The sequence below is a fragment of the Eublepharis macularius genome, chromosome 17 (assembly GCF_028583425.1).
Source record: "Eublepharis macularius isolate TG4126 chromosome 17, MPM_Emac_v1.0, whole genome shotgun sequence".
Taxonomy (NCBI): domain Eukaryota; kingdom Metazoa; phylum Chordata; class Lepidosauria; order Squamata; family Eublepharidae; genus Eublepharis; species Eublepharis macularius.
In genome coordinates, this window is record NC_072806.1 from 1,255,971 (window position 1) to 1,281,665 (window position 25,695).

General features: G+C 52.9%; 1 protein-coding gene across 6 annotated transcripts in view; it reads left to right on the forward strand.

Moving 5' to 3' along the window:
- Positions 1 to 25,695, forward strand: part of ARHGEF10L (Rho guanine nucleotide exchange factor 10 like) — a 119,544-nt gene that overhangs the window by 41,896 nt on the left and 51,953 nt on the right. For 4 of the 6 annotated variants that reach the window (XM_055001440.1, XM_055001439.1, XM_055001441.1 and 1 more), the window contains 5 exons: positions 15,312 to 15,397; positions 15,646 to 15,729; positions 17,551 to 17,720; positions 20,784 to 20,892; positions 25,156 to 25,257. In XM_055001440.1, coding sequence (XP_054857415.1) covers positions 15,312 to 15,397; positions 15,646 to 15,729; positions 17,551 to 17,720; positions 20,784 to 20,892; positions 25,156 to 25,257 — 551 coding nt within the window. The remainder of the gene's footprint in view (positions 1 to 15,311; positions 15,398 to 15,645; positions 15,730 to 17,550; positions 17,721 to 20,783; positions 20,893 to 25,155; positions 25,258 to 25,695) is intronic. The other 2 variants (XM_055001443.1, XM_055001442.1) reach the window with 2 other exon arrangements.

Genomic DNA, 25,695 nt, shown 5'->3' on the forward strand with positions numbered 1-25,695 from the left:
GGCTGTTTGGCTCGACTGCGAGTAGTCACCACGCCCCCAAGTTGCGTAGGCGAGAAGACCGTGTCGACAGTCTCCTCCCGTTTGCTCCTGTGTTGGGGCATGCGCGATAGGGCGTCCGCCAAAAAGTTAGTCTTGCCCGGGAGATAATTTAGAGTGAAGTTGAATTTGGAAAAGAATTCCGCCCATCGCAATTGCTTGGCATTCAGTCTGCGTGGGCTTCGGAGGGCCTCCAGATTTTTATGATCTGTCCAAACCTCGAAGGGGTATCGCGCCCCCTCCAGCCAATGTCTCCAATTAGTAAGGGCTGCTTTTACTGCAAAAGCCTCCTTCTCCCACACATTCCAATTCCTTTCCGCCTCCGAAAATTTTCTAGACAAGAACGCACAAGGCCGCAACTTTCCATCCTCCCCCTTCTGCAGTAAAACTCCCCCTATTGCCGTATCGCTGGCGTCGACTTGCACTACGAAAGGGGATTGTTCGTTGGGGTGGGAGAGGATGGGTTCCGTTACAAATTGCTTTTTCAGGCATTCGAAAGCAGTTTGGCAATCGGAGGTCCATTGTAGTTTGGAGGAGGGTTTTTTAGCTTGGTCCCCTTTATCTTTTGTTTTCAATAATTCTGTTAAGGGGAGCGTGATTTGGGCGAAATTTGCTATAAAGTCTCTATAGAAGTTGGCAAAACCCAGGAAGGATTGTAGTTCTTTACGGGTGGTGGGTGTTTGCCATTCTTGAATCGCTTGTATTTTGGTTGGATCCATTTTTAAACCCTCTTGGGAGATGCAATACCCAAGGTAAGTGAGTTCGGTTTTATGGAATTCACATTTGGACAACTTGATGGGCAGTTTATTATTCATCAAGGTGGCCAGGACCTTTTGTACCATTTGAATATGTTCTTCCTCTGTGTTTGAATAAATTAAGACATCATCAAGGTACACCACCACCCCTTTGTACAGAAATTCGTGCAGAACTTCGTTTATCATGGACATAAATACAGACGGGGCCCCCGTCAATCCAAAAGGCATAACTAGGTATTCATATTGTCCGAGGGGCGTATTAAATGCGGTTTTCCACTCATCCCCTGCCTTGATACGGACGTGGAAGTAAGCATCTTTTAAGTCTAATTTTGTAAAGATCTTACCTTGGGCCACGACGTTGAGAAGGTCTCGGATGAGTGGTATCGGATAGGCGTTGTTGGTGGACACTGCATTAAGTCCTCGAAAGTCCGTGCACAGTCGTAGTCCCCCATCCTTCTTTTTCACGAAGAGAACCGGAGCGGCGTGGGGGCTGTTGGCTGGGCGGATGAACCCTCGTTGGAGGTTGGTGTCGATGAATTTCCGGAGCTCTTCTCGTTCATGGAGACTCATGGGATAGAGTCGTCCTTTGGGCAGTGAGGCTCCGGGTAAAATTTCCACCGCACAGTCCGTTCGTCGGTGCGGGGGTAGAGTATCAGCTTCCTCCTCGGAAAAAGTGTTTAGAAAAGGCCAATACGGTTCGGGTATTTGGCTGATTTCTTCTTGAGTAAGAAGGGCCTTTTCAGTATGAGTTGGATCATTGCCCCAATTTTGGTTCCAACGGTGATTTTTGCAGTTGGCATGACTGAAGGTGATACATCCTTGTGCCCAGTCTATGTAGGGATTGTGATCACATAACCACTTGCTGCCTAGAATTAACGGGTATTTGGCAGTGGAGCTGATGACAAACGACCTCTTTTCCCAATGTTGTCCCATGCCTGTGATCACTGGGATGGTCTCAGTGGTAACAGGGTTCATATTGGTGCCATCCATTTGTTCAAAGATTACTGGATTTTGTAATTCCCGAGTTGGTAAGACTAGTCCATTGACTAGAGCTGGGGCGATGATGTCTCTCGAACAGCCCGAGTCGATAAGGGCTTGCACTCGGATGTGCATTTTTCTCTCTGGGTTGATTAGAGTTACTGGCATGAATAAGATGGACCCAGGCGGCCGGTTCCGTGCAGGGACGGGCTTGGGGCGGATCTGTCGTTTGGGCCCTTTTACGACAGATCCATCTCGTTTCCCGACTGGGGGCTTTCTGGATTGACTTCTGCGTTTGGGGAAGCGGGGTCGTATTCCATAACTTCTTCCGCTTCCAGTCCTCTCTCTGAGGCGGGCCTTTGGGAAGCGCCGCGGCCTCGGTTCGCGCGTGGCGCGGGAATCGGGCGTTGGAGAGTAGGAAATGGAGCAAGGGTTGGGCGCCGTAGTTGAAGCGGAGGTCTTTGCACAGGCCGGTAGGGGCATTGTGCTGCAAAGTGACCGGCTTGTCCGCATTGCAAACACAGCCCTTGTTGCCATCTAGCATCTCTCGCTCCACGGGTGGCGTACCCAGCTCCCCGTCCTCCCTTCTGCAAAGTCAAGGGTCTTCTTTGTCCCGTTTGTTGTTGTTGTTCAACCAAACGGACTTCCAAAATGCGATTCTCAACTTCGCATGCAAGTTGGATCCAACCTAACAACGTAGGGGGATTGTCCTGCATGAGGGCTCTGTCCAAAAGTCTCGGGTTTAGTCCTTGCTTGAACAGAATGATTTTGGTGGACTCCTCACACCTAGGGCATTTGGCGGCCAATTGTCGGAATTTCGTGATATAGTCTCTCGCCGACATGCTGCCCTGTTTAATGGCTTGCAATTCTGTTCGGGCCCTGGTTTCCTCTAAGGGGTCTTCATATTGCGCTCGAATAGCATCCACCAACCCCTGGAGAGTATTAAGTTCCGGGGCCCCGATATTGTATAGTCCTACATACCAGTCCGCTGCTTTGCCTTGTAAGCGGGAGCCGAGATGTTCAATTTGACTGGCCTCGCTGCCGAAGAGGTGTCCCCACCGGTTGAAGAATTGCACGACTTGCACTAGGAAAAATCCCAGTTTGGAGGGATCCCCATCAAAAGTAGCTTCCAGTTTCACCCAACCCATCGGGAGGTCTTGCCTCGGAGCCGGTGCTGGGTAGAAGTCCATCGGAAGCATCAATGGCACTTGAGGTATGGGGGGATCGGGTTGTGGTAGCGGTGCTGGTTGCGCTGGCGGCGGCATCACCGGTTGAGCCGGGGGTGGCGGCCTCGGCTGGGCTGGTGGTGGTGCTCTCGGCTGGGCTGGCGGTGGTGCTCTCGGCTGGGCCGGTGGCTGCAGTCGTGGTTGGACAGGCGGCTGCAATCTCGGTCGGGCTGGTGGTGGCAATACAGGAGGTGCTGGCAGTAGCGGTTGAGGTGGAGGTGGCCGGTGCGGCTGAGTAATGACCGGCCGCTGAGGGACGGGTTGGTGGGGTCGTAGTGGTGTAGGCCCCACCGGTTGGTTCGGAGGTGGTATTACGGGCTGCTCAAGTGGCAAACGTATCGGTTGCTGCGAAGGAGTTAGTTGCGGTCGAAGCGGAAGGGGCCGCAGCGGCGAAGGCCTGATAGGTGGTGGGTCGCGCGGGCTTGCCCCTCTCGGCGTCGTGTCTCTGGGACGCAAAGGCTGGTCTTGTGGCGTCGGGGCGCTCGGGGTTTGTTGAATGGGAACCACTTCTAGCGGTCGTTGCGGTAATTCCTCCTCAGAAGGGGCCGGAGGCTCTTCTGTCTGATCCGGCCGAACTGTCGTTGGAGAAGCGGGAGGGGGTATCACCGTCGTTTCGGTTGGACGGGTTGGCCCTTCTTCCTCCTCTCTAGGCTCCTCCGCTGGAGTCTCCTTGGGAGATGGATCCCCGTCCAATTTAGGGGTTTCCGTCGGAGTCTCTCCAGGTACCTCAGCTGGAGTATCCCCGTGCGGCGGGGTTTCGTCTTTTCTAGGGAGTTCCGCGGGCGACTCTCCCGGTTCTCCAGGATAGTATTCCTCCTCTCCCGAAGGCAGCGGCTGCTGCGGGGCGTCCTCCACTGGATAGGACATGACACTTTGGAGGGTGGCGATTTGTACCGCCATTTCTTCAGGTGAGATTCTCTCCCCTGCCCCCATCGCTGAGATTAGGTGAATGGCATGAGCCAAACTTTCCTCCATATCAATCAGCCTAGCTTCCAACTGTTGCATTCGGCTAGGACCCGGTTGCCCCATCACGGAACCTCCTTCGGTTGTACTCACCGGGGAAAACGGCCCCCAAGGCGGAGGATCTCCTTGGTCGACTCGTGATCTCGCTGCTAGGATTCCTTTGGCTAGGCCCGTCACTGCCGAGATGCTGGAATCTACAGCATGGGTGCGACTTTGCATTTGCACCCAACTTTGTTCAGGAACTTCCGTTGGCTCTTTCCATGGGGCAAGTTCCGAATAATCCCAACTCAGGGCGCCGCGGCGAGATGTGTTCCCGTCCGTCTGTTCGGTCGTCCTGTTCCAAAACAGCCACGGTTGGCTGCTATCCAGCTCAGGGACAGTCTCTAGGCTTCGGCGTCCGTCCATCGAAACTCTTGGATGAAGCCCTCCGGCCCTGCGCTCTCGCGTTTCTCGGGGTCTGGCTCCCCACTCCGACGGGGTGGGTAGCGAGATCAAGGGGAGAGCGGTAGCCGTCGGCCTTGTCCCTTCACTGCTGAGGTCGATGAGAGGCGGTGTAGACGTCGAAGCTCCAGCCCCGGCTGGCACATGAGATTCTTGGGGTTGCACTGTTTGACTGTCGGGGGACGCATACGGATCAAACAAAGGATCCCTGTCCGGGACTACCTTGGATTCCGCTGGGCCCGACTCAGGCATGATTGGTAACAAAATGTCAGCTTGTGGCTAGATAAGGCTCTTCCTACAGGTTCCCTTTCAAAAGCAAACAGGAGTCCATTGATTGAACAAGGAAACTTTACTGCAGAAAAGGTCCATTATAGTCCACTGTCCTGAATAGGAGACTCAGGATGGTACACAGTCATTGTTACCAATGAAGGGCAAAGCATGAGGTACAAAGTAACAATACCCATCTGGATTTGCCTCCCCCCACAGTTCTCAAAACAACATCTCTCAGTCCTGGGAAGCTGCTCTCCTTCAAGGCCAATGCTTGGTGGAACGGTGTTAGACAAAACAGTCGCCTCCGGTGGGAATGCTGCCTGGGAACTGGTGCACCTGGGAAGAAAGCACTTAAACACTAGAAGCATTAGAAAATGGAGTCAGTACAGTTTAGATATACACTGGACCTGACATCCGGTGGCTAAGCCGCGCTCGTCGTCATCCAGAGCTGCGTCGGTACCGAGATCTTCTTCAGAGCCACCGGCTAAGAAGAAGAAGACCAAACATCGTCATCGCTCTCCACGCTCGGTTCCGACGGAGGAGGTCATCCTGATTCCGCGCACACCATCTCCTCACCTGGGCTCTCCGGTTCCGGAGGATGTGCCGGACCCGGGCGCGTTCGAGGTCGTACCATCGGCACCTTCCCCGGTAGCTGATCCAGGCCCGCCTCCGAGTCACCGGGATCGGTCGTCTTCTGGTCACCGCTCACCAGCAGCTGCTTCCAGTCGTGAGCGACGTCGGTCCGAGGAGGGGAGTGTCGGTTCCGTGCGCTCGTTGGCCTCCCGTCATCGTCAAGCTTCAGATCTGCCTCCCGCTTTCCATTGCCAATGGGAAGGGGCTCCTGGTTTTGCATACTCGGAACCGAGGCCCTCGACCTCTAGGCAGGCATGGTTCCCTCCGCCGGCCCGGGGAGAGGAATCGCACAGTTCCGAAGGGGAGGACATCGGCAGCATCGGAGATTACGGTTCCGAGTCCTGTTCCGAGCCTTCACCGGACGACAACGTGGCGCCGAGCAGTAGTTCTCCATATGAAGATTTGAGAATCTACGCAGATCAGATGGCTCGGATGGCTCAAGCTTTAGAAATGGACATCTCCTCAGCCGTCCCCCAAACCAAGGACAAGCTGCTCAGGAGGGTCTATGCGGACAATCCTGCAACCATCGGCTTCCCCATGCTTGAGGGGATAGAGGAAATTGTCGAGAAGGTGTGGAAGGTGCCCTGTGACCAACCTGCCACCTCGAGGAGGATTGAGCAGCTTTACAAGATTAAACAGGGCACCTGGCCGTCGTTGTTGAAACACCCTCCGCCTTCATCGCTCGTCACGGAGGAGTTCCAGTCTCGCCGCTCTGGAGCACCCTCAGCGCCACCTGACAAGGAGGGGAGGAAGCTAGATGCCCTGGGTAGACGGCAGTATTCCATCGCGTCCCTAGGGCTAAGGATTGCCAACTACCAGACGATTATGGCTGGGTACCAGCTCTACCTCTGGGAAAAGTTGGCATCCTATGTTGGCAACCTCCCCCCTGAACAGAAGGCAGTGGTGTCGCTCCTGCAGACGGAAGCTGTCCGCCTGTCGAAACAACAGCTAAATGCAGGGAGCCATGCGGCCGACACAGCAGCTCGTGGGATGACTTCCGCCATCGTCCTCCGACGCCACTCATGGCTGCGGTCTACGGCCCTTTCCCAGGAAGTGAGGTCCCGGGTGGAAGGCCTTCCTTTCGAAGGGGAATCACTGTTCTCCGCATCGACCGATGAGGCCTTAAAGAAAAAGAAAGAGGACAGGCAGACGGCACGGTCCTTGGGCCTAGCTCCCACGGACAAACCCGCCTACAAGCCACGGTACGCTCCCAGGTACGGCCCTTACCACTACCAGGGCAGGTACCAGCAGCAGCGGCCGAGTTACCAACCGTTTCCGGCTTATCAGCAGCGACACTACCCTCCTCAGCAGCAGCCCAGGAGGCGTAGGCCATTCAAACCTCGTTCCTCGCAGCCTCCAGCCCAGCAGAAGGAGCAGCAGGGCCCTGGGAGGCAGTACTGAAGGGTCAACCCAGCCGTACCACCGAACTTCTCAGACAGACTGAGGCCATTCCTCTCGGAGTGGGAGTCAATAACATCTGACTCATGGGTCTTAACTATTGTTGAGAAGGGGTACGGGCTGGAATTCATTGAACTGCCGAGATGCGGTTCACCGCTGACCGCTGTCAATAACACTATGGCCAAGCTGGACACTGAAATAACATCGCTCTTGGCCAAGGGGGCTGTAGGGGAAGTGCCCTATGACGGCTCTGTGAAGGGGTTCTTCTCCAGGTTCTTCCTAGTCCCCAAAAAGGACGGGGGGTTGCGTCCCATTCTGGACTTGCGAGGCCTTAATGCCTATTTGAGGGTGACTAAGTTTAAAATGGTAACGTTGGCAACTGTGATTGCCCTGCTCAGGAAGGGGGATTGGTTTGCGGTCCTGGATCTGAAGGACGCATATTTTCATGTGGGGATACGTGAAGAACACAGGAAATACCTGAGCTTCGTCTACCGGCAAAGGGTCTTCCAGTACAAGGTGCTCCCCTTTGGCCTGTCCACTGCCCCACGGGTGTTCACTAAATGTGTTGCTCCTGTGGTCTCCTTCCTTCGGGAGCAGGGTTGTTCAATCTTCCCGTACCTTGATGACTGGCTCATCGTGGCTGAGTCTGAGCCCAGATTAGTCCAGGACATTGATCTGGTGCTTACCACATGCGACCGATTGGGCCTCGTGGTTAATCTGGAAAAATCTAAATTGGTCCCCAGTCGCACGGTCTCCTACATTGGTGCACTTCTGGACTCTGTGAAGGGTAAGGCTTTGCTCCCCCAGGAGAGGGCTAGGTCCCTAAAGGGTCTTGTGTCCATGTTTAAGAGGAACCGTTTTCAACCGGTACGCACTATCCAGTGCTTACTGGGCCATATGGCGGCTGCCACTTCTGTAATCCCCCTCGCCAGGCTGCATTTGCGGCCTCTCCAGAACTGGTTTGTACGAAGGTATGATGCCTTTCAGCACCCTCCGTCCCTCAAGCTCTCCGTTCCTAGGAGCGTACTGTCCTCGCTGGATTGGTGGTTGTCTGAGGGCAATTTGTTTGGAGGTTTCCCTTTCGGTTATCAACATCCTGACATCACGGTGACCACTGATGCCTCTCTGCTGGGATGGGGGGCTTACTGTGGGGATGTCTGTGTCCAGGACGTCTGGACTGAAGGTGAAAAGGCGCTCCATATCAATGTTTTGGAACTAAGAGCCATTCGTTTTGCGCTTGTGTCCCTTACAGCTCTGCTGCGAAATCGTCACGTTTTGGTACAGACAGACAACACCACTGCCATGTACTACATGAACCAGCAAGGGGGCACAGCGTCCATGACTCTCTGTCGGGAAGCCACGCTCACCTGGCAGTGGGCGGTCAAGAATGGCGTCACTCTGCGAGCCATACATGTGGCTGGGTCAGACAACGCTCGGGCGGACGCCCTGAGCAGGGTTCTGTTGATAGACCACGAATGGGAGCTCAACGACGGGTGCAGTGGGCTGATCTTCCAGATGTGGGGACACCCGGTTATAGATGTGTTCGCTACAGCGGAGAACGCCAAAGCCCAGACGTTCTGTTCCCGAGCAGGGAGTGACCCGCTCTCTATTGGGGATGCCTTCCTGTTTACGTGGAACCGGGGGTTGCATTACATGTTTCCGCCCTTCCCCTTGATAGCCAAGGTCCTGTGCAAAATAGAGGAGGACAGGACAGACTGCATCTTAGTGGCCCCTTTTTGGCCGAGGCAAGTCTGGTTCCCAAGGCTCCTGCAGCTATCTCAGCGGACCTATGTGAAGCTGCCCCCTTGGCAGGATCTTTTGAAGAACGGGGACATTCTTCACCACGACCCCGGGAAGCTGCATCTGGCAGCTTGGCGGATCGTCCCTCCTCGTTGAATTTTTCTACGCAGGTGGAACGGGTCCTCCTGAATGCCCACAAGCCATCTACCCGGCGCTCTTACGAGGCCAAGTGGCGGAGGTTTGAGACCTGGGCACGTGAGAAAGGGGTGGTGCCTACGGATAGCTCCCTAGGGCTGATTTTTGACTATTTGTGCCTCCTGAGGGACCAGGGATTAAGGGTTACCTCCCTCAAGGTTCACCTGGCAGCTATCTCTTCTACCCACTCTCGAATTGATGGTAGCACGGTTTTTTCCCACCCAAAGTCCCGCCAGTTCCTTAAGGGAATGTTCAACCTCTACCCACCAGTGTCGCCTCCTGTACCACAATGGTCACTGTCTTTGGTGCTGGCACGGCTAATGTTGCCTCCCTTCGAGCCTTTGGCGACCTGCCCCTTGGACCTGCTATCGTACAAGGTGGCATTCCTAGTGGCTATAACCTCTGCCAGGAGGGTCAGTGAGCTCTCTGCGCTAAGGTCTGATCCCCCCTTCCTTTTATTCCATCCCAATAGGGTGGTATTGCGTCCCTGCCTGGGCTTCCTGCCTAAGGTGGTGTCCACTTTTCATCTGTCGCAGGAGATATCGCTTCCTGCATTCTTTCCTCACCCCTCTTCCAAGGGGGAAAGGGCGCTGCACACTCTGGATTTGAAGAGGGCGCTAGCTTTCTATCTGGACAGGACAAAGGGCTTCCGAAAGTGTCCTCACCTGTTCGTGTGTTTTGGGGCCAAGGACAAGGGCAATAGGGCTTCCTCGCAGACTCTGTCCAGGTGGATTGTGACGGCCATTAGTAAGGCCTATTCCCTGGCTGGGGCGAGTTGCCCGCTGCAGGTTAGGGCCCATTCCACGCGGTCCCAGGCTGCCTCTTCGGCTCTCCTCCGGGGGGTTCCGTTGGCTAGCATCTGTAGGGCAGCCACCTGGTCCACGGCTGACACCTTTGTCAGGCATTATGCTGTGGATGTGGATACAGGGCGAGATGTGGCTGTGGCCAGGGCTGTATTGCATTCCCTTTTTTCCTAAGGGGTTCTGAGATGCTACGCTATGATGCTACAATTTTGTAGTTGTATGTTTTATATGTATATATGCTTATATATATATTTATTGAATATATCCTTATACAAGTGGTGTATATATGGGAGTATATTGTATATATGTGTTATTTTTGTATGTATATTTGTGTATAGTTATATGTTGTTTACACTTGTTGATGGTTCTTGTGTGATACAATAAAATTGTGTTGGACTTCACCCCACCTTCCTTATTGTGTGAAGCTTGGTACACTCCCATGTGTGGAGGCACAGAAGAACGAAGATGAAAACAGGGTTGACATACCTGTAACTTATGTTCATCGAGTTCTTCTGTGCTGACACACAACCCTCCCTCCTACCCCGCTGTGAATTCCAATGCACAATGCTGTGTGGGCTATAACAAATGTTGGTGTCTATGCAGGTTGTGGCTATGTGTATTGGTTAAGCGGCGGCAAGGAGAACTGAGGGAAGGGGCCGTTGGTCGCTGGAGGAGCACGTGGCCGTTTGGGCGGGGAAAACGGTCGCTGAAGCGCGCGACAAACGGCCCCTTCGGAGCTATAGAAGCTATGGAAAATTCTCCGGCGGCTGGCCTGCGCCTGCGCAGTCCCCATGTGTGTCAGCACAGAAGAACTCGATGAACATAAGTTACAGGTATGTCAACCCTGTTTTCATCTTCGTTCTTCTGTGCCTCCACACATGGGGACTGCGCAGGCCGTGATGTCAGGATGTTGATAACCGAAAGGGAAACCTCCAAACAAATTGCCCTCAGACAACCACCAATCCAGCGAGGACAGTACGCTCCTAGGAACGGAGAGCTTGAGGGACGGAGGGTGCCTTGGGAACCAGACTTGCCTCGGCCAAAATGGGGCCACTAAGATGCAGATCAATATGGGCACATGTAGGTCTCTCAACACCTGTGAACAAGCAAGACCCAAGACAGGCGAGTTTGTGTGTGTGAACCCTTTTGTAGCTGACGCTCATGATGGATCTGTTTCTCTGCCCAATACCGTTGTCTCCAGCCCTTCCTCCCAGGAGCCCAGAGTGGCATTCAGGGTTCTCTGTTCCTCGTTCTATCTTCACAACAGCCTTCCAAGGTGGATGAATTTGAGAGTGTGTGCCTGGCTTAAGGCCACCTGGTGAGCTTTGTGCCCGGTGAGGAGTACGAACACAGGGTTTCCCACTGCGCCAGCTCACTTGCTTTCTGATGAGCTCCCCCCTGCTAGCTTCCATCTCTCAACAAGGAAACACACGTCAGTGGCAGAGCGTGGCTTTTGAAAGCAGGTGCCGGCCCCAGGCTCCGTCCCTGGGAGCAGGGCTGGGCATGGCCTTGCCGGGCCTGAGACCGCCAGTTGTGGCTGCGGTTGGAAGAGACAGCACCAGGCCAGATGGGCCGACTCTGCCTGTGGCAGCTGTGTATGTTTTTATGAAGTTCTCCTGATGCGTCAGAAAGGAAGGACGGGAAGGTGACCTGGCTGGCCGTAGGAGAGATGCAGAGGAGTTAGCCGTGTTAGTCTGTGGTAGCAAAATCAAAAAGAGTCCAGTAGCACCTTTAAGACTAACCAATTTTATTGTAGCATAAGCTTTCGAGAATCAAGTTCTCTTCGTCAGATGCCTGATACTAGAGAGTAGCCCCCTTCTTCCCTGGGGGAGTTTCCCTCACCTGGTGGCCGTATCTGCTGCACAGCCCACCCGCTGGCCCCTCCTTCTTAACTCTTGTTGGGGAGGGGGGCTTAGCAACACAGGCCCTGAAGCTGATTGCAGCTGCCGCAGGGTGAGTGGGGGGGGGGAGTGGGGGGGAGAAGTTCCGCTTGCGCTTCGTCCCTTTTCCGGAGCCCTCTTCCCTCGGGCTTCTCAGTCTCTTCCCTCCCTGACTGTGAAGGTCTGGAGCAAGGAGGCAGCCACTCCACCCCTTCCTGCAGATATTTATGAATATTAAGAGATGCCAAGCTTTTTAAAAAATGGACGTTTAATCAGCACGGTATTTAGACCTTGTCACCTCATTTAGTGCTGTTTAATAGTCCTTCCCCTTCTGCGATGTTTATAGTAGTTGGTTTTGTGGCTGTTTTTTAATCGGCTTTAGACTAATATTTACTTTGTTTTCCCTTGTTTATTTTGCCTAAATGTTCCGGCAGATGGGCAGAGTAAAAAATTATGGGAATAAACAAACAATAAAACCCTTGGAAGAGAACATAATCGATGGTGCTGGGGGCTTGAAGGTTGCTGGAAAGCAGGCCTTCAGCGTGATCCTTGATTTCGGTCTCCGTTGTGTTTGGCCACCAGGAAGCCGTCGTTACTCAGTAGTGGAGGGAAGACACTTTGCACACGCCCAGAGGGGCTTTGTACCTGCTGTTATACCTTGTGTCACAGACTCTTTGGTGGATAATTGTTCCCATCCTCACCCAGTCCTGAGAACCGGCATCCCAGTCCCACCCTCAGTGTGGCAAGCATTGCCCTCCTCCACATGGTGACCTCTTGGCGCATGGGGCAGCCCGTCGCTTTGGCCTGTTCCTGCCAGGCAGGAGTTATGGCCTCTCGCTACTTTGTGGCTGGCGGAAGTGTATGTTGGAGATGTGCAGCTGGATCTGAAACATGCGCTCTGGCGAATGGAGTTTTGCTACTACAGACTAACACGGCTAACTCCTCTGGATCAAGGAGAGGGAGAGGTTCCCTGCTGGAAGGATAGGAGGAAATGTAGAGGAGGGGATTTCTCCTGTGTCGTCACCAGCACGCACTGGCCTCTAGTGGCAGACCGTGGGAGAAACTTGCTTTTCCGCTTCTTGTGATGAGCAATAAAGCTGCCTTATGATGATCAGGGAAGCTGCAGGTTTTGCCATGAAGGCGTTTGACAGTCAAACTTACTTTGTTTAAATGTGTCAGTCAGCCAACCAGCCTGTTTGGTTCATGCTAAAAAGCTGCAAATGCTTGCCAGGTGGAATGGCATTGGGATTTTGCAAACCCAATTGGCAGCCACTGGTATCACTGGTGTCTACTTCTTAGATGATCACTGAAGAGCTGGATTTTATTAAAATACAGTATTTATTTATAGCTGATTTATATGATTTATTTGGGTCCAGTAGCACCTTAGAGACCAACTAGATTTCCAGGAGTTTTGACTCTCAAAAGCTCACACCCTGGAAATCTAATTGGTCTCTAAGGTGCTACTGGACCCAAATCTTGCTCTCCTCCCACAGACCAACACGGCTGCCCACCTGAAGTTATATGGTTTATGTAACTGATTTTTCTTTTTAAGCAATCACCTGCAACAAGGATGGTGGGTAGTAGAACTCAGTCAGGCTGTGTGTGAGAATGTGCAAATGCCCGTTGTGATTCTGCATGTTTAGGAAGGAGTACAAGGGAACAGCTTGGTAAACAGCCACACATGGGTTGATGGGCAGTTGCACCAATCATCCCGAAAACCATGGGAGCCAGACTGAGCATTCTTGCTTAAGATGGATCAGACCGTTGGTCCATCCAGCTCAGGAGGGCAGCTCTCCAGGGTCTCTGGCAGAGAAAGGTATTTTCTAGGAGGTGGTATCTGGGATCTTGTAGCTTGTGGCAGTTGCAGGGTTGAATCTGGGACCTTCACTCAACAAAGCAAGTCCTCGACTACCAAACTCTTCCCCCATAGGATTGCTTGAATGTGTGAATCTGCCAACTCTAATGTGGAGCAGCTCTCCCAGGTGTGAGGCAAAAGGAGGTTTGCCCAGCACCAGAGAGCTGAGATCTTCTCACTGGGTGGGGACTCAACCTGGGACCTTCGGCATGAAAAACTCTCCCAGCGAGCCATGATTGCTTCCCTTCTTTGTGATTGCGTTTATCACCCCCCCCCCCCCCCCGTATCCAGTTGCAAGGTGGTTGCTTCAGAAGGCAAGGTGTCACATATCGGGAACTGTTAAGGCAGAAGTGGAGGCAGGGCAGAACACATCCATGGGACACAATCCTCTGGGAAATTAATGGAAACCATGCAAAAGAACCGTCTCGTAATTTCCCTGTAGTGGGCAAGAGCACACAAAAGGTGCTGCGTTTCAAAAGATACCCGAGTCAGTTCTCACTGTCAAGGAAGACTTCTGATGCATCGGGCGCTCTGTCTCAAGTATCCTGGATTGCGAAAACTGCACTTGGCTCTCCCAGTGGTAATCCCACTCGTTTGTGTGTGTACCCTGACATATCCCTGCCCAGCTGCAAAATGCCAGTGGAGGGAGGAAAGAAAGGGCAACTGTTGGCTTATGGAACTGTCTTCTGGAGCCGCGAGACCTAGCAACTCGGGAAATTGCAAGCGGGACTCTCAGCATTCTAACCAGGACAGACAATCCGAAATCCTGAGGGCTGGCACTTGCCTCCCGCCAGGCCTGTCTGTTGTCTTTATCTGAATGAAAAGCTCTCGGCGTAGTCTAGTGGGTGTCCCCCCCCCCCGCCACATTTGTTTCGTGCCATAACAGAAACACCCCTCGGGCTCTGCTCCTGATAGCAGCCGGAAGCTCTCTTCCTGAGCAGCTGCCTTTACTGTACACACAGCCCCCCCCCCCGCCCCCGCCTCCATTACCCCTCCCTTTCCCCCTTGCTAGTAAACCCATTCATCAGGGCAGCAGGCGAAAAGACTCGCTGGCAAGGCTGAGATGTTACTGGGACCCTGAGTGGTTGGTTGAGGGACGCCCCCCCCCGCCCCCCGCCACTATGAAGGAGCCAGCAGTATCGATCGTTTGCCCGCTCTGGCGTCCTCTTGCTCAGTCAGCACACAACTGTGCACACGAGCCCAGCCGTACTGCGGAGCAGAGAGGCTGCAGAAGAGGCCGAACGCGGGAAGCAGCGCCGGGAGCTGGGGGAGAAGCGTCGGGGTCCGTGCCCTGCTCGTAGGGTATGTGGCCCCAGCCGGCTTCTGCACGCCGCCTTCGGTCTAGCTGTCTCATTTGTAGCCTGCTCTTCCTTCAGGGAGCTCGGGATAGAGGCCGTGGGCGGCTCCCCCCCCCCCCTGTGGTTCTCTTGCCAGGAGTGGGATGGTGGGTGGGGCTGAGCCGCGGCTATCGGGAGTCAGTTCTGGACTCCGAATCGTCTATATTTATTTACCCTTTCTGCTCTTACTTGGGGGCCTCCCATCCAAGGAGAGGCTGCATTGGGACCACCCTCTTACTAAGCCTGTATATACTTAAAATCATATTTTAGTGTTTTGCTTAAGACTAGTAAGTTAAGCAGTATGAGGCAGAGAGAGAGAGAGAATTTAAGTATATTGTATTTTATACATCTGTAAATATATATATTGTAGAATATTATGTATAAAAAGCTTTAGAAAATTTAATGTTGACAGTATTCATACTGAGGGAGCCATGTGGTTGCCATTTGCCCCGGGGGGGGGGTTCTCAGTCGCAGCCCTGGAAGGCTGGAGCCGATTTCCTTTCTACTAAGGCCCCCGTAGAGCCTGCATGTTTTTTATATCTGTTTAAAAGTGAGGACTTTGGAAGAAGGAAATATTGGAAACTGGGCTGTGGCATGCAAAGCTTCCGGGGGGCAATGAGGAATAATCCTCTAAGGACATAAATGTTCAAGGGTGTGGCGCAACACCGGATCAGAAAACATCTGAACTTCTTCGCAGTTTGCATCTCTCTCCTCTTTGGCGTGAGGAAGGCTGGGCTTGTGGGCTGTAGTGTGGAAGGAACGTTTCCCGGCTGGGTTTCAAGGCTGCCTTCCTTTTTCCAGGTTTGTCGTCAGCAATGGGGACGTGGTGGGAAGCTCTCATGGCAGGTCACACTCCTTCAGCTGGAAAAGGAAGAGCTTCCGGCGAGGTATGGCTTTGGGGCTGGTGTGCATGAGCAAAGTGTAATAGTGTGCTCGATGGTAATCTGGCATTCGGGGACCTCGTGCTTATGGTGAGCTGACCTTGCCTTGCATCTCTGGTAGACTGAGGCAAGGCTCGGCCAGCGGGGCATTTACGCACCCTGTTTAGAGTATACCCCGGAGAGAGTCCCGCGCTTCCTACTTCACCCTGTCTGCCTGCTCAGGATTCAGCCCCCTTGTGTTACTTTTGTTCTAGGACATCAGTTTAATACCCCAGCCCCGGAGGAAGAGGTGATCTATGACGATGTTCCTTCTGAAAACATGGACCTGGATCAGTGTGGTATGGCACCCCCTCAGATGTTCCCCTTAAGAGGCTGGGTGCCAGGCCTCGTGTCTGGTGGCTCTTGGCTCAGAGCCCTCCTTGATTCGGAGTCTTCCTGGGGTTCTTCTGTCCTTGTGCATTCTTCTCATCGCTTCCTTCCATCCAAGAGGCCCTTGAACCCTCACCCAGTCCAAGTGTGATCGGAAGAGTTCGTACACGTACACCTGAGCCCTGTTCCCACGTTACAGTGAACACGTGTACAGTCTGCGTAATGCGCACCCTTGATTTTTATTTATACATGTGTTGAGTAATTCTTACGTTACATTTAATGCATGCACAGCTGAATGTGTGAGTGAGACCACTCTTTTATCCAGGTACTGGTCCCGGTTTCATTTGTAAAGCGAATATGTGTTGACTCTTTTTTAGGAGCAGATGTGCACACATACATGCAGGTTATGTGCGCGTTCACTGTAACATGGGGAGGGGGCTTCTGGAAGGGCGAGTTGCTGGGGCTGAGGGCGGAGGGCTGCAGCCTCAGTGAAAGCCCCTCTTCCCCCTCCTTCTCCAGATGTGCAAGCGTTGTCTGTTTACCCGGCAGAGATTAATTTATTGTTTACTTAGATAATTTAAGATCCCTCCCTTCTGCTCAAGAGCACTCCAGGCATCTTAAGCTAATTTAAAATGCAAAGATTGACATCTAGGTAATAAAAGCCAGGGTGAATATACCGTAGACCAAAACCAATGAAATGTTCATTCAAAAACCGGACTGTCAGAAAGATAAATGTTAGGCCAGCAGTCAACATAAAATCTAAACACTTCTTAAGTACTTGGGAGTAGCACTCTGAATATGCTCAGGTGTGTTTTTTTGTTATGACTTTGCAAGTCTAGTAGCTAAAATTTGAGATTTGCCAGAAAGATTATGACTAGAGTGTGTGGCATCTGGTTTCATCTCTTCTTTTTCTTCATCTCTTGCTCTGTCCCCAAGATTTGCAGCGGCCATCTAACCCGAACCCTCGCATCGAATCAAGCTGACTTTTCTCATTCCCCTTCTGAGTTTGATTTTAAACAGCCTCCTTTCTGCTCTCTGGTGTCCTGTTGTGAATAATTGCTCTGAACACCAGTCCAAACCAAATCCCCCCATTCTCCACCTTGGAGGGGCAAGCGATATCTCCCCTGTTTTATATCGGTGGTGGGGGGTGCAAAGCTGCCATGATGGGACTTACTCTGGGCTCTGAAGCAAGCCCTTGTCAGACTGAAGGGGGGCTCTGGGCCCCCCAAATCCTGCTTGCTGGCTTACCTGGAATCGATCTTTTACTTGTGGGGGAGGGGAGTCCCAGTGACCAGAGGTGTGGGGGGGAGGGGAGTCCCAGTGACCAGAGGTGTGGGTTTTCTACTTGGGATGCTCTGACCTGATTTTGGGGTACGTGCGGGGCTCTCAAACTAAAGTAAACACTGCTGTCCGCCTGACTGAAACCCCATTTGAAGTTCTTTTGATTCTCTAGGCCTCACTGGTATTTCTGACCAAGTTTACCAATCAAATACTTTTAGATTATATTACCAGCATGTGCGCACATCCAGAATCTGTCTGGCTATGGGGACTAAGATCAGCCTTTCCCCTCTTCATTCTGTATCTTCTTCTTTCCTTCTGCTTTCAGGGGCAGCCTATCAAGTGGGAGTCTCTTACGTTCCACTTCATCTTTGTTTCCTCTTCCTCCCCTTTGGAGTCTCTTGTTCAGAAAACTCGAATCCAGCACTCTCCATTTCATCCATACGGGTTTGTTTTCTTTTGGCTTTTACTGACGCTGCTGTTCCTCCCCCGCCCCCTTCCCATCTTTCCAGATTCAGACAGAAGCCTGATTTATGAGGACGTCCATCAAGATAAAGAGCCACTGGAGGCTGAGGACCTTGGCTGGAGCTCCAGTGAGTTTGAGAGCTACAGTGAGGACTCTGGGGAAGAGGCCAAGCCAGAGGTGGAAGCTGCTAAGCCCAAAGTGTCCTTTCAGCCAAAGGTGAGCGAGGAGCCTGTTCTCCAGTTGATGGCCCAAGAATCGTGCCGGAAGGGGCCGAAACGCCTCTCAGGTGCCGGGAAGCAGCTCCCAGGTCCTGTCCAGATACGGAGCTCTCGGTGGGGAAGAGCGGACTTCCCCCTTCCTTTCTGCTTTTGAAAGTTTCTCCTGTAGCTTGCAGCCGGCCCATAGTGGAAAGTCAAGCAGCATTTTCTTGTTCCTTCCTTCTGCCATTTCGTTTTAACAAGGAGAAATTGTGAAGTTAGTTGTAGAATCGGTGCACAGACCACCCACTGCTGCTTTCTGCCTCTTTGGGTAATTTGCGTCTCCCTCCTCCACTGCCAGTGTGAGGTGTGCATTGCTAAAAGATCTGCCTGTGGGTGGGTGTCTGTAATGCAAAGAGGGAGAGCGGCCTGAAGGTGTGGAAGAAGGAGCTGTGAGCTGCGGCCAGCTGGGCGTGTGCAGCACCCTGTTCCTGCTGCAGCATATTGGTTAAGAGGCTGGGCTGCGAGCCAGCACTCTGCAGGTCCGACTCCCCCTGCTGCCATGAACTCTGCGGGGGGCCTTGGGGAAGCCCCTCCTCTCAGCCCGGCTCCCCAGCTGTATTGGGGGGATAAGAACAACATTGACTTTGTTTCCCGCTCGGAGTGGGGCACTCATCTCTCTAGAAGAGCGGTATATAAGTGCAGTTATTGCTATTCAGAAATAAAAATTATGGAAAGGACGGGGCATTGACTCCATTTTGGGACCAAGAAGTGGTATTTTGGCATGCCAAATTTGGGAAGTGTCCCTAGCTCTTATGAAATAGTAAAGAGTCAAGTGTCCTCCATGCATCTGATGAAGAGAGCTGTGGTTCTCGACAGCTTATGCTATAATAAAGTTGGTTAGTCTTAAAGGTGCTACTGGACTCCTTACTATTTTGCAACTACAGACTAACACAGCTAACTCCTCTGGATCTATAGCTCTTATGAGAGGCCTTTCATTTAGTTAAACACATGACATTGCCTTATATTGAATCAGGACACACACACACCCAGGGTCTATCCAGGTCATTCGTGTCTGCTTACACGGGTCACAGCTCTTCAGCCTCAGGCCGGGAACAGTCTTTCACATCACCGACTACTGGATCCTTTTAGCTGGAGACGCTGGCAGGGTTGATCCTGGGAGGAAAAGAAAGTGGTGGAGTCCGTCTTGTTGAAGAATGTGATCTAAATGAATGGCCCTATTTGCTCCTGTTGTTCTTGGCTTTATTTGACTCCTGGCAGGGGTGGGAACCAAGCCCAGGCTGCGGTGGGGCTGCTTCTGGCCAGCACTGGTTCTAACCTTGCGGGTGCTCCTTGTGTTGGCTGCTTACCGGGTCTCTCTCTGCCTCTCTTTCCCTCCTGCTGCTGCTCCTTCTGTGCTGGCACTGGCTTGTGGGGGTGGAAGCTTTCTCCAGACCTGCATAGGCTCAAGGAGAGATACACCAGGACTAAGAGGGACATTCTGGCTTTGAGAGTTGGGGGGAGAGACATGCAGGAGCTGAAGCAGAGATACGATTGCAAGGTACTGCCCTCCTCCTTCTGGACCTCCGTAAGGTCGCCTTCTCGCTATCCGCGTGCAACATGCTCCCTGTTTCGTCTCGTCTTTTGCCTGCTCTGTTTTTCCTGCTTTGCAGATATTAACCTCCATTTTTAAAGGAAAAAAAAAGTCATTTCAACCTGATAGTTTGCAGGGGGGCTGTTCTGGCCATTGTTTGAGGAAAGGGTCATTAAGTCGTGCTGGAAGTGATTTGGAGCTGAAAGTGACACCCCCCCCCCCCAAAAAAAAACAACGATCCAGCAGAGCTGGAGAAGCAGCAGAAACCAGAGATTAAACTGAGATGGTCATACGGCGAAATTTGGCTGCCACCCATTTGTGATGGAAGCTGTGCTGGGCTGAGAGCAGCGAGTTTGCTCCGATGGAGGCATAGCAGTTTACCCGTCATTCTGGACAGAAATGGAAGGAAGTGCTGGGCACGGGAATTTATGCCATGGGGTTGTATCCATTTATTTACTCCGTTTACACCCCATCTTATCTCCCCAGTGGGGACTCAGAGTGGTTTACATCTTTCTCCTCTCCTTTATTTTGTCCTCTCAGCAATAACCCTGTGGGTTAGGCTAGGCTGAGTGTGTTACCCAGCAAGCTTCCAAGGCAAGGGGGGTGCTTTGGACCGGGATCTCCCAAATCTTAGCCCTGCACTCTGACCATTGTGCCAGGCTGGCCGCCTCATTTAAAACTCTGATTTTGTTGTTGAGCAGCCTGATGGGAAGTTTGGCAATAACAGTCTTAAGGTAATCCCATACTGCCTTGCCAACTGTAAGCACCCGGGCTGCAGGGTGTCGCAGAGTGCGGAGATGCATTAATGAAATATCTTTTTGCTGATTGCAAAGGTGCCCCTGACCAATTGGCCAGCAGAGTTTTCAAAAGGGGCTGCATTATCTTAGAAGAGGCCTCCCGCCTTGCACAGGAGAGGATACTGTAGCATATTGGTTACGTGGTTGGGCTGCGAATCAGCATTCTGCAGGTTCGAATCCCACTACTGCCCTGAGCTCAGTAGGCGGCCTTGGCTAAGCTCCTCCTCTCAGCCCAGCTCCCCAGCTGTGCTGTGGGTATAAGAATAGCGCTGACCTTGTTCGCCTCTCTTGAGTGGGGCACTCATCTGTCTAGAAGAGTAGTATAGAAGCACGGTGGTTGTCGTCACGATGAGGCCTCTTCTGCCGCAATACTTGATACAAGTGAGCATCTTTGGAAAAAGGATTCCCCCCCCTCCAGAATGATGACCTCCTCATGAGGGATTAAAACTCACATGACTGGTCAACTGTGCTTTAACTGAATGACAACCTTCTTTCGCCTTAAGCCCCCCCCCCCCCCAAACCATTTCAAATGACTACTGAGCTCTGGTAATCTTTCAAGTGTTTCTCCAGGTGGAGAGATGGGGTGGGGGGGTTGGTCCCTAAAGGAGATACGTAATGAAAGGACTGTGGGCATTTTGCTCAGAGCTGCCGTGTTTCTCATTTCTCCCCCCTCCTTCCCAATCCTACACAGATGACGCAGCTGATGAAAGCAGCCAAGAGTGGCACGAAAGATGGGCTGGAGAAGACCAAGATGGCTGTCATGCGGAAAGTGACTTTTTTGCACAAAAAGGAAGTCCCAGGTTAGTCTGTGCTGTCTGTTGGGCCAGAGATCTGTGCAGAGCTTGATTGAGAGCCCCCAAGACAAAAAAAAAAAGACAGCTGCCCCCCAAACCAACCCCAAAGAGGCCCTTGCTCTGAGAAGCATACGGCATAGAAATGTATTTAGTTTGTTACCCGTTTGATTAAAAAAAATTTGAGGCAGTTTCCGGCAAGGATATAAACAAAAGAAATATACTATAAAGTAATTGGCAGCAATTAAAGCAGGAGAGGCCAGCACCAGCAGTAAGAGTGATGAAGCCCATTCAAAAATAGATTAACGGCAGCAGAACAAGAGGAGGAGAACCCCTTGTGTATGTTGGTTGGCAGCTAAGAGACCAGTAACTAGGAGCACAACGGTGGAAGTAAGAATCAGGAAGGAGCTGCAGAATTCAGACTTTGCCCAGAAGTTCTGGGCAAAAACCAAGACTTTAACTTGGATGTGAGATCAGTGAAGATCATAATCATAGCCACGCTTCTATACCGCTCTTCCAGACAGATGAGTGCCCCACTCCGAGCAGTAAACACAGTCAGTGGCGTCGTCCCCACAGTTCGGCTGGGAAGCTGGGGCCGAGAGGAGGGGCTTTGCCCAAGGTCTCTTGCTGAGCCCGTGGCAGGAGTGGGAGTTGAACCAGCAGAGTGCTGATTTGCAGCCCAGCCACTTTTACCCTCTGTGGTCCAGCAGCTTTTGTGCCAGAGATATTGAGAGGGTGGGGAGGGGCCCTGATGGATGAAGCCCAGCCCTTGGGGGCGGCTCGCCAGACTGTAAGGGGAGGGCAAAGCAGAGCACGGACCACAGGGAAGCCGCCCGTGGGGAGGGGGTGCAGGCTTCCTGGGAAAGGGTTTTTTTTTGAGAGGTGTGTGTGGGGGAGCTGGCATCTCACCAGTGTCCTGGGAGAGAGGGAGGGAGGGAGAAAGGAGGGAGCGGGGAGCCTTTGGATAGCTCTTTTGCTACCTCTGTAGCAGAAGAGGCAAGGTCCTGGGGAGGGGCCGGCTGGAAATAGAGGCCAGGGGGGAAGCGGGCCGTCCCTGTGACGGGCTGCAGAGGCCCAGGGCATCCCCCTGTTCTTCTGTCCGGGCTAGACGGCCGCGTGCCCTAGCCAGCAAACAAATAATGAACGTTGGTGCTTGTGCAGATTTAAGCCACCCTGTATTTTCCCCACCCCTGTGTGGATTGGGGCCACTCACTGCAGCCAGATTTCCATGGAGCAACCTGAGGCTGCTGTTTCAGGCGGCCGATTCCTGTAGGTGGCGCCATTTTGCTGCACCCAGCCTGCATTCCCCCCCCCCCCCTGGTCTTGTCGCGGGAATGAGTGGGCACCGACTGCCTCCCCATGTCTGCCGTGCCTCCAGGCTGGTGGTCCCTGGGGCCCTGAACGGCAGGCGGCACCCTTTCCCCGAGTGGGCAGGCACACGCTCAGTTCTTCTGGACTCTGAGAGCCAGTGGGGTGTGGTCATTAAAGTATCAGACTAGGATACGGGAGACCCAGATTCAGATCTTCATTCAGCCATGGAAGCTCACTGGGTGAGAGGGTTTCCATTCCCCCGGTACGGGTGGGGGACCCCCAGCCCCCAGCCGCCGCCTCCGGCCACCCCTCACCTGGCTGGGGGGGGGGACTAGATTGGGGGCTGAGTTTTACCAGATTGCCCCCTGGCGTGACCTGTCACTTCTGTCTTGTGCTGGGAATGATATTTCCAGCGCCTGTGGTGCTCCCCGCTGCCCCCCATCCCCCACCCTTGAGTCCTGAGGACCTCGGGCCTGTCACATACTCTCAGCTACTTTGCAGGGTTGTTGTGAGGATAAAATGGAAGAAAGGTTCCCACTGGGGAGAAAAGGGGGGTAGAAATGAAGCAGATAATCAGTTGTCATCCCCAAGTTGCATAAGGTGCACAGGAGTGTTACAGTGTGGATGGGGTTTGGGGCTGACATCCTTCCCTGTCTTGGAAGTTGCAAGCTGGTAGCGATGTGCTGACGAAAGATAATCCGCCTTGAGTCTCAGTGGGAAAGGCAGACTGTAAATAATACAAATAAATGCACAAGTAAAGTGAAACACAATTGTCTCCATCACATTGACTTTGGTCCTCAGGCTAGAGTTCCCAGGCGCCCACCAGCGGGAGGAAAACTTCCACCAGTTTGCCCCTGTGCCTGCAGGAGGTGGCGAGCTGCCTGGCGGGCAACCCAGGCAAATGTGCAGTGTGCGCACTCCCAGCAGGTTGCAACGACATCACTTCTGAAAGTCATGTTGTTGTGCTGGCCGCGGGAGTGCTCCCGCGCTTCCTTTGGGGCCAGTTCTCAAAGAATCAGCCCCGTGTAAAGTGTGGGAGCACTCCTGCAGCCGGCCCAATGATGCCACTTCTGGAAGGGGTCATTGTGCAGAGGTGCTCCGGTAAGCGTCCCCCCCTCCAGCTGGTTGCCTGGGAGACCTGAAACCCCCCCCCCCTCAGATGGGGCCTCCCTCTCTGCGATCCTGCCTTCTGCTAGAGGGAGAGCTGGGGGAGAAGGTCGGCCAGGGCATTCCTGGAAGGTTCCCATTTCATCACTGCCTAAAACTAAGTTTCTCTTTCATCTTCCTGCTTTCCTTAACGTCACCAGCCAAACTCCCCGTGTGGCAGATGCAGTAGAAATGCCTTCAGAGAAATTTGTCTAACTTTTGGTTCTGCTGTTTTAGCCCCCACCCCACCCCCGTGCGTGACAGTCCTCTGCACTGCCCCTTTGCTTCCAGGGAGCCCTCCCAGGTGCCCAAATACGCTGCCTTCTTACCAGCCTCCTTCCCCAGCCCCCCAGCCCTTCCGTGGGATTTAAGCACAAAGAGAGAGTGCAGAAGGAAGTGTTTCCAGGGGGGCGGACCTCATGACTGCGGCAGAGAGAAAAATTCTGCATGGGACTTCGTGGGTGAGGGTTGGGGGTATCTGCTGGGAAACTGGTCGCTATGTTTGTGAGTGGGGTGGGGAGAAGGTATTTTTATCTTTGAAACCAGGTGGGGGGACTTCAGTCTGCTGTGACTGTAACTTTTTTACTGAAATCTGCCAAGGTCCACTGCTGCGTGTTCAGTTTAAAAGCAACAACCTCTTAACAGAACAGGCCTAGCCAGTCAGTGATCCTGCACTCTTGCTTAAAAATTTAATTGTCTCATCAGATTAAGTTCTGCCCAGTTCACTCCCAGCAACAGGCAGCCCCTCTGTGCAGCTCCAGAAATTGGCCAAGGGCCCTCCAGTGGACTGGGCCCTACCTTTTGTCCACTGCAGGATGACGGCAACACAGCTTGGGACTGCAGTACATTCTTACTTTTCTTGTACAGTATGCGGCTTGACTCACTTGTTGAAGTAATCTCTCAACCAGTTTAATTTTGCAAGGCTCTCCTACAGTGATTGCTCTCTCCAGTTCAGGTCTGTGGGACAGTCTGTATCTGGGGAGGGGTGGCTGGTTCTGCGCTGGGTGTGGTCTTAGGGAGGGTTTAATTAGGGTGTGCTCAGATCGGTTTGCGAATCCGTCTGAATCCTGGACTCTGGCAGGATGAGGAGGCAGAGAGTGCTGAGGTGGTCGGGTGGACTGTACCGCTTCAGACTGTAGGTGAAGGAATGCGCTTTTACACATTTCCACCCCTTCCTTGTAATTGGGCAGCTGAGTTAGCGAGGCCTCAGACAGGATGCAAACATCTCGCCTCGTTTCCAGAAAGTGGGGGCTTACCTGGGTGGGGCTTACCTGGGTGGGGAGTCCCCAAGAGGGCCGAAACTGCCAGGAAGAGCGGCGTGGACTGTGAAAGCAAACGCTCACCCACCCGGTCCAGATGGGAAAGTACGAAGTTCCCTTCTTTGCAGCTCCATCTGCCATGCCAGAGATCCGAAGGAGTCCCGAGTGCAAGACAGTTGTGACCACAAAGAGCACTTCCTTCGTCCTTCCGAGTGATTGCAAAATGTTACTGGGGTGACTGAAGATTCTTGCTGACATGGGTGAAAAGCATGGGGAAGGAGATGAACAGATATTGGCGCGGGGGAGGGGGGGCTCCTTTTAGACAGCTCTGCTGATTTTTTTTTAAAGTTAGCCACTGGAAAGAACGTGAGGCCAGTGCTGCCCAGAAGTGGAGTCCCTGGATGCCATTTGCTTTGCTGGGCATGAGATAGTTCTGTAGTATTACTAGCGCCGTACTGCTTCTGAAGGCTTCCCTCCGAAGAGAACAGGCATGTGGGCTCATTAGTAACAGGAAGAGAGCAAATGCTGCCTTTTGGTAATGCTTACCACTTTGTAGGGGACGGAGAGCCTAGCAGGATTGCACCAGAGATGGAACGTAAACGCTCTCTTTCCTGGACTGGGGAACTTTCCAAGGCCCACAAGCCGTGCCCGGAGAGAGGTATGGATTCGGCTGCCCCAGCCTGGATCCTGTCTCAGTTCAGCCCTTTGATTAAGCGTGGCTTGCTGGTGAGCTGTGTATGTTAGCAGGCCTCTGCTGCTCGGAGAGTCATGCTGGAGCTCAAACTCTCTGGGACTCTCAAAGGGTATGGAAGTCCTGCTCCTGAGCGCACCCAGCCTTGTCTCCTGTACACGGCATGTATGGCAGCTGGCTGTTGTGACGCTGTATGGGACAAGGCACTTAGTTTATTCTCAGAGGCCCTCTTTCCTCTTCAGCCTGCTCACTAGAACAGAGAAAAACACGATGGCCCTGATGTGCAGGCTTTGCTACCAGACTTATGAGGACTGGCCTCAGCACTGTGTGAGCTGGGAAGGACTTCTTTATATGCCCAGAGGCCCTCTCCTTCCCATCGAGCATGTAGGGGTGGGACAGGGGAAA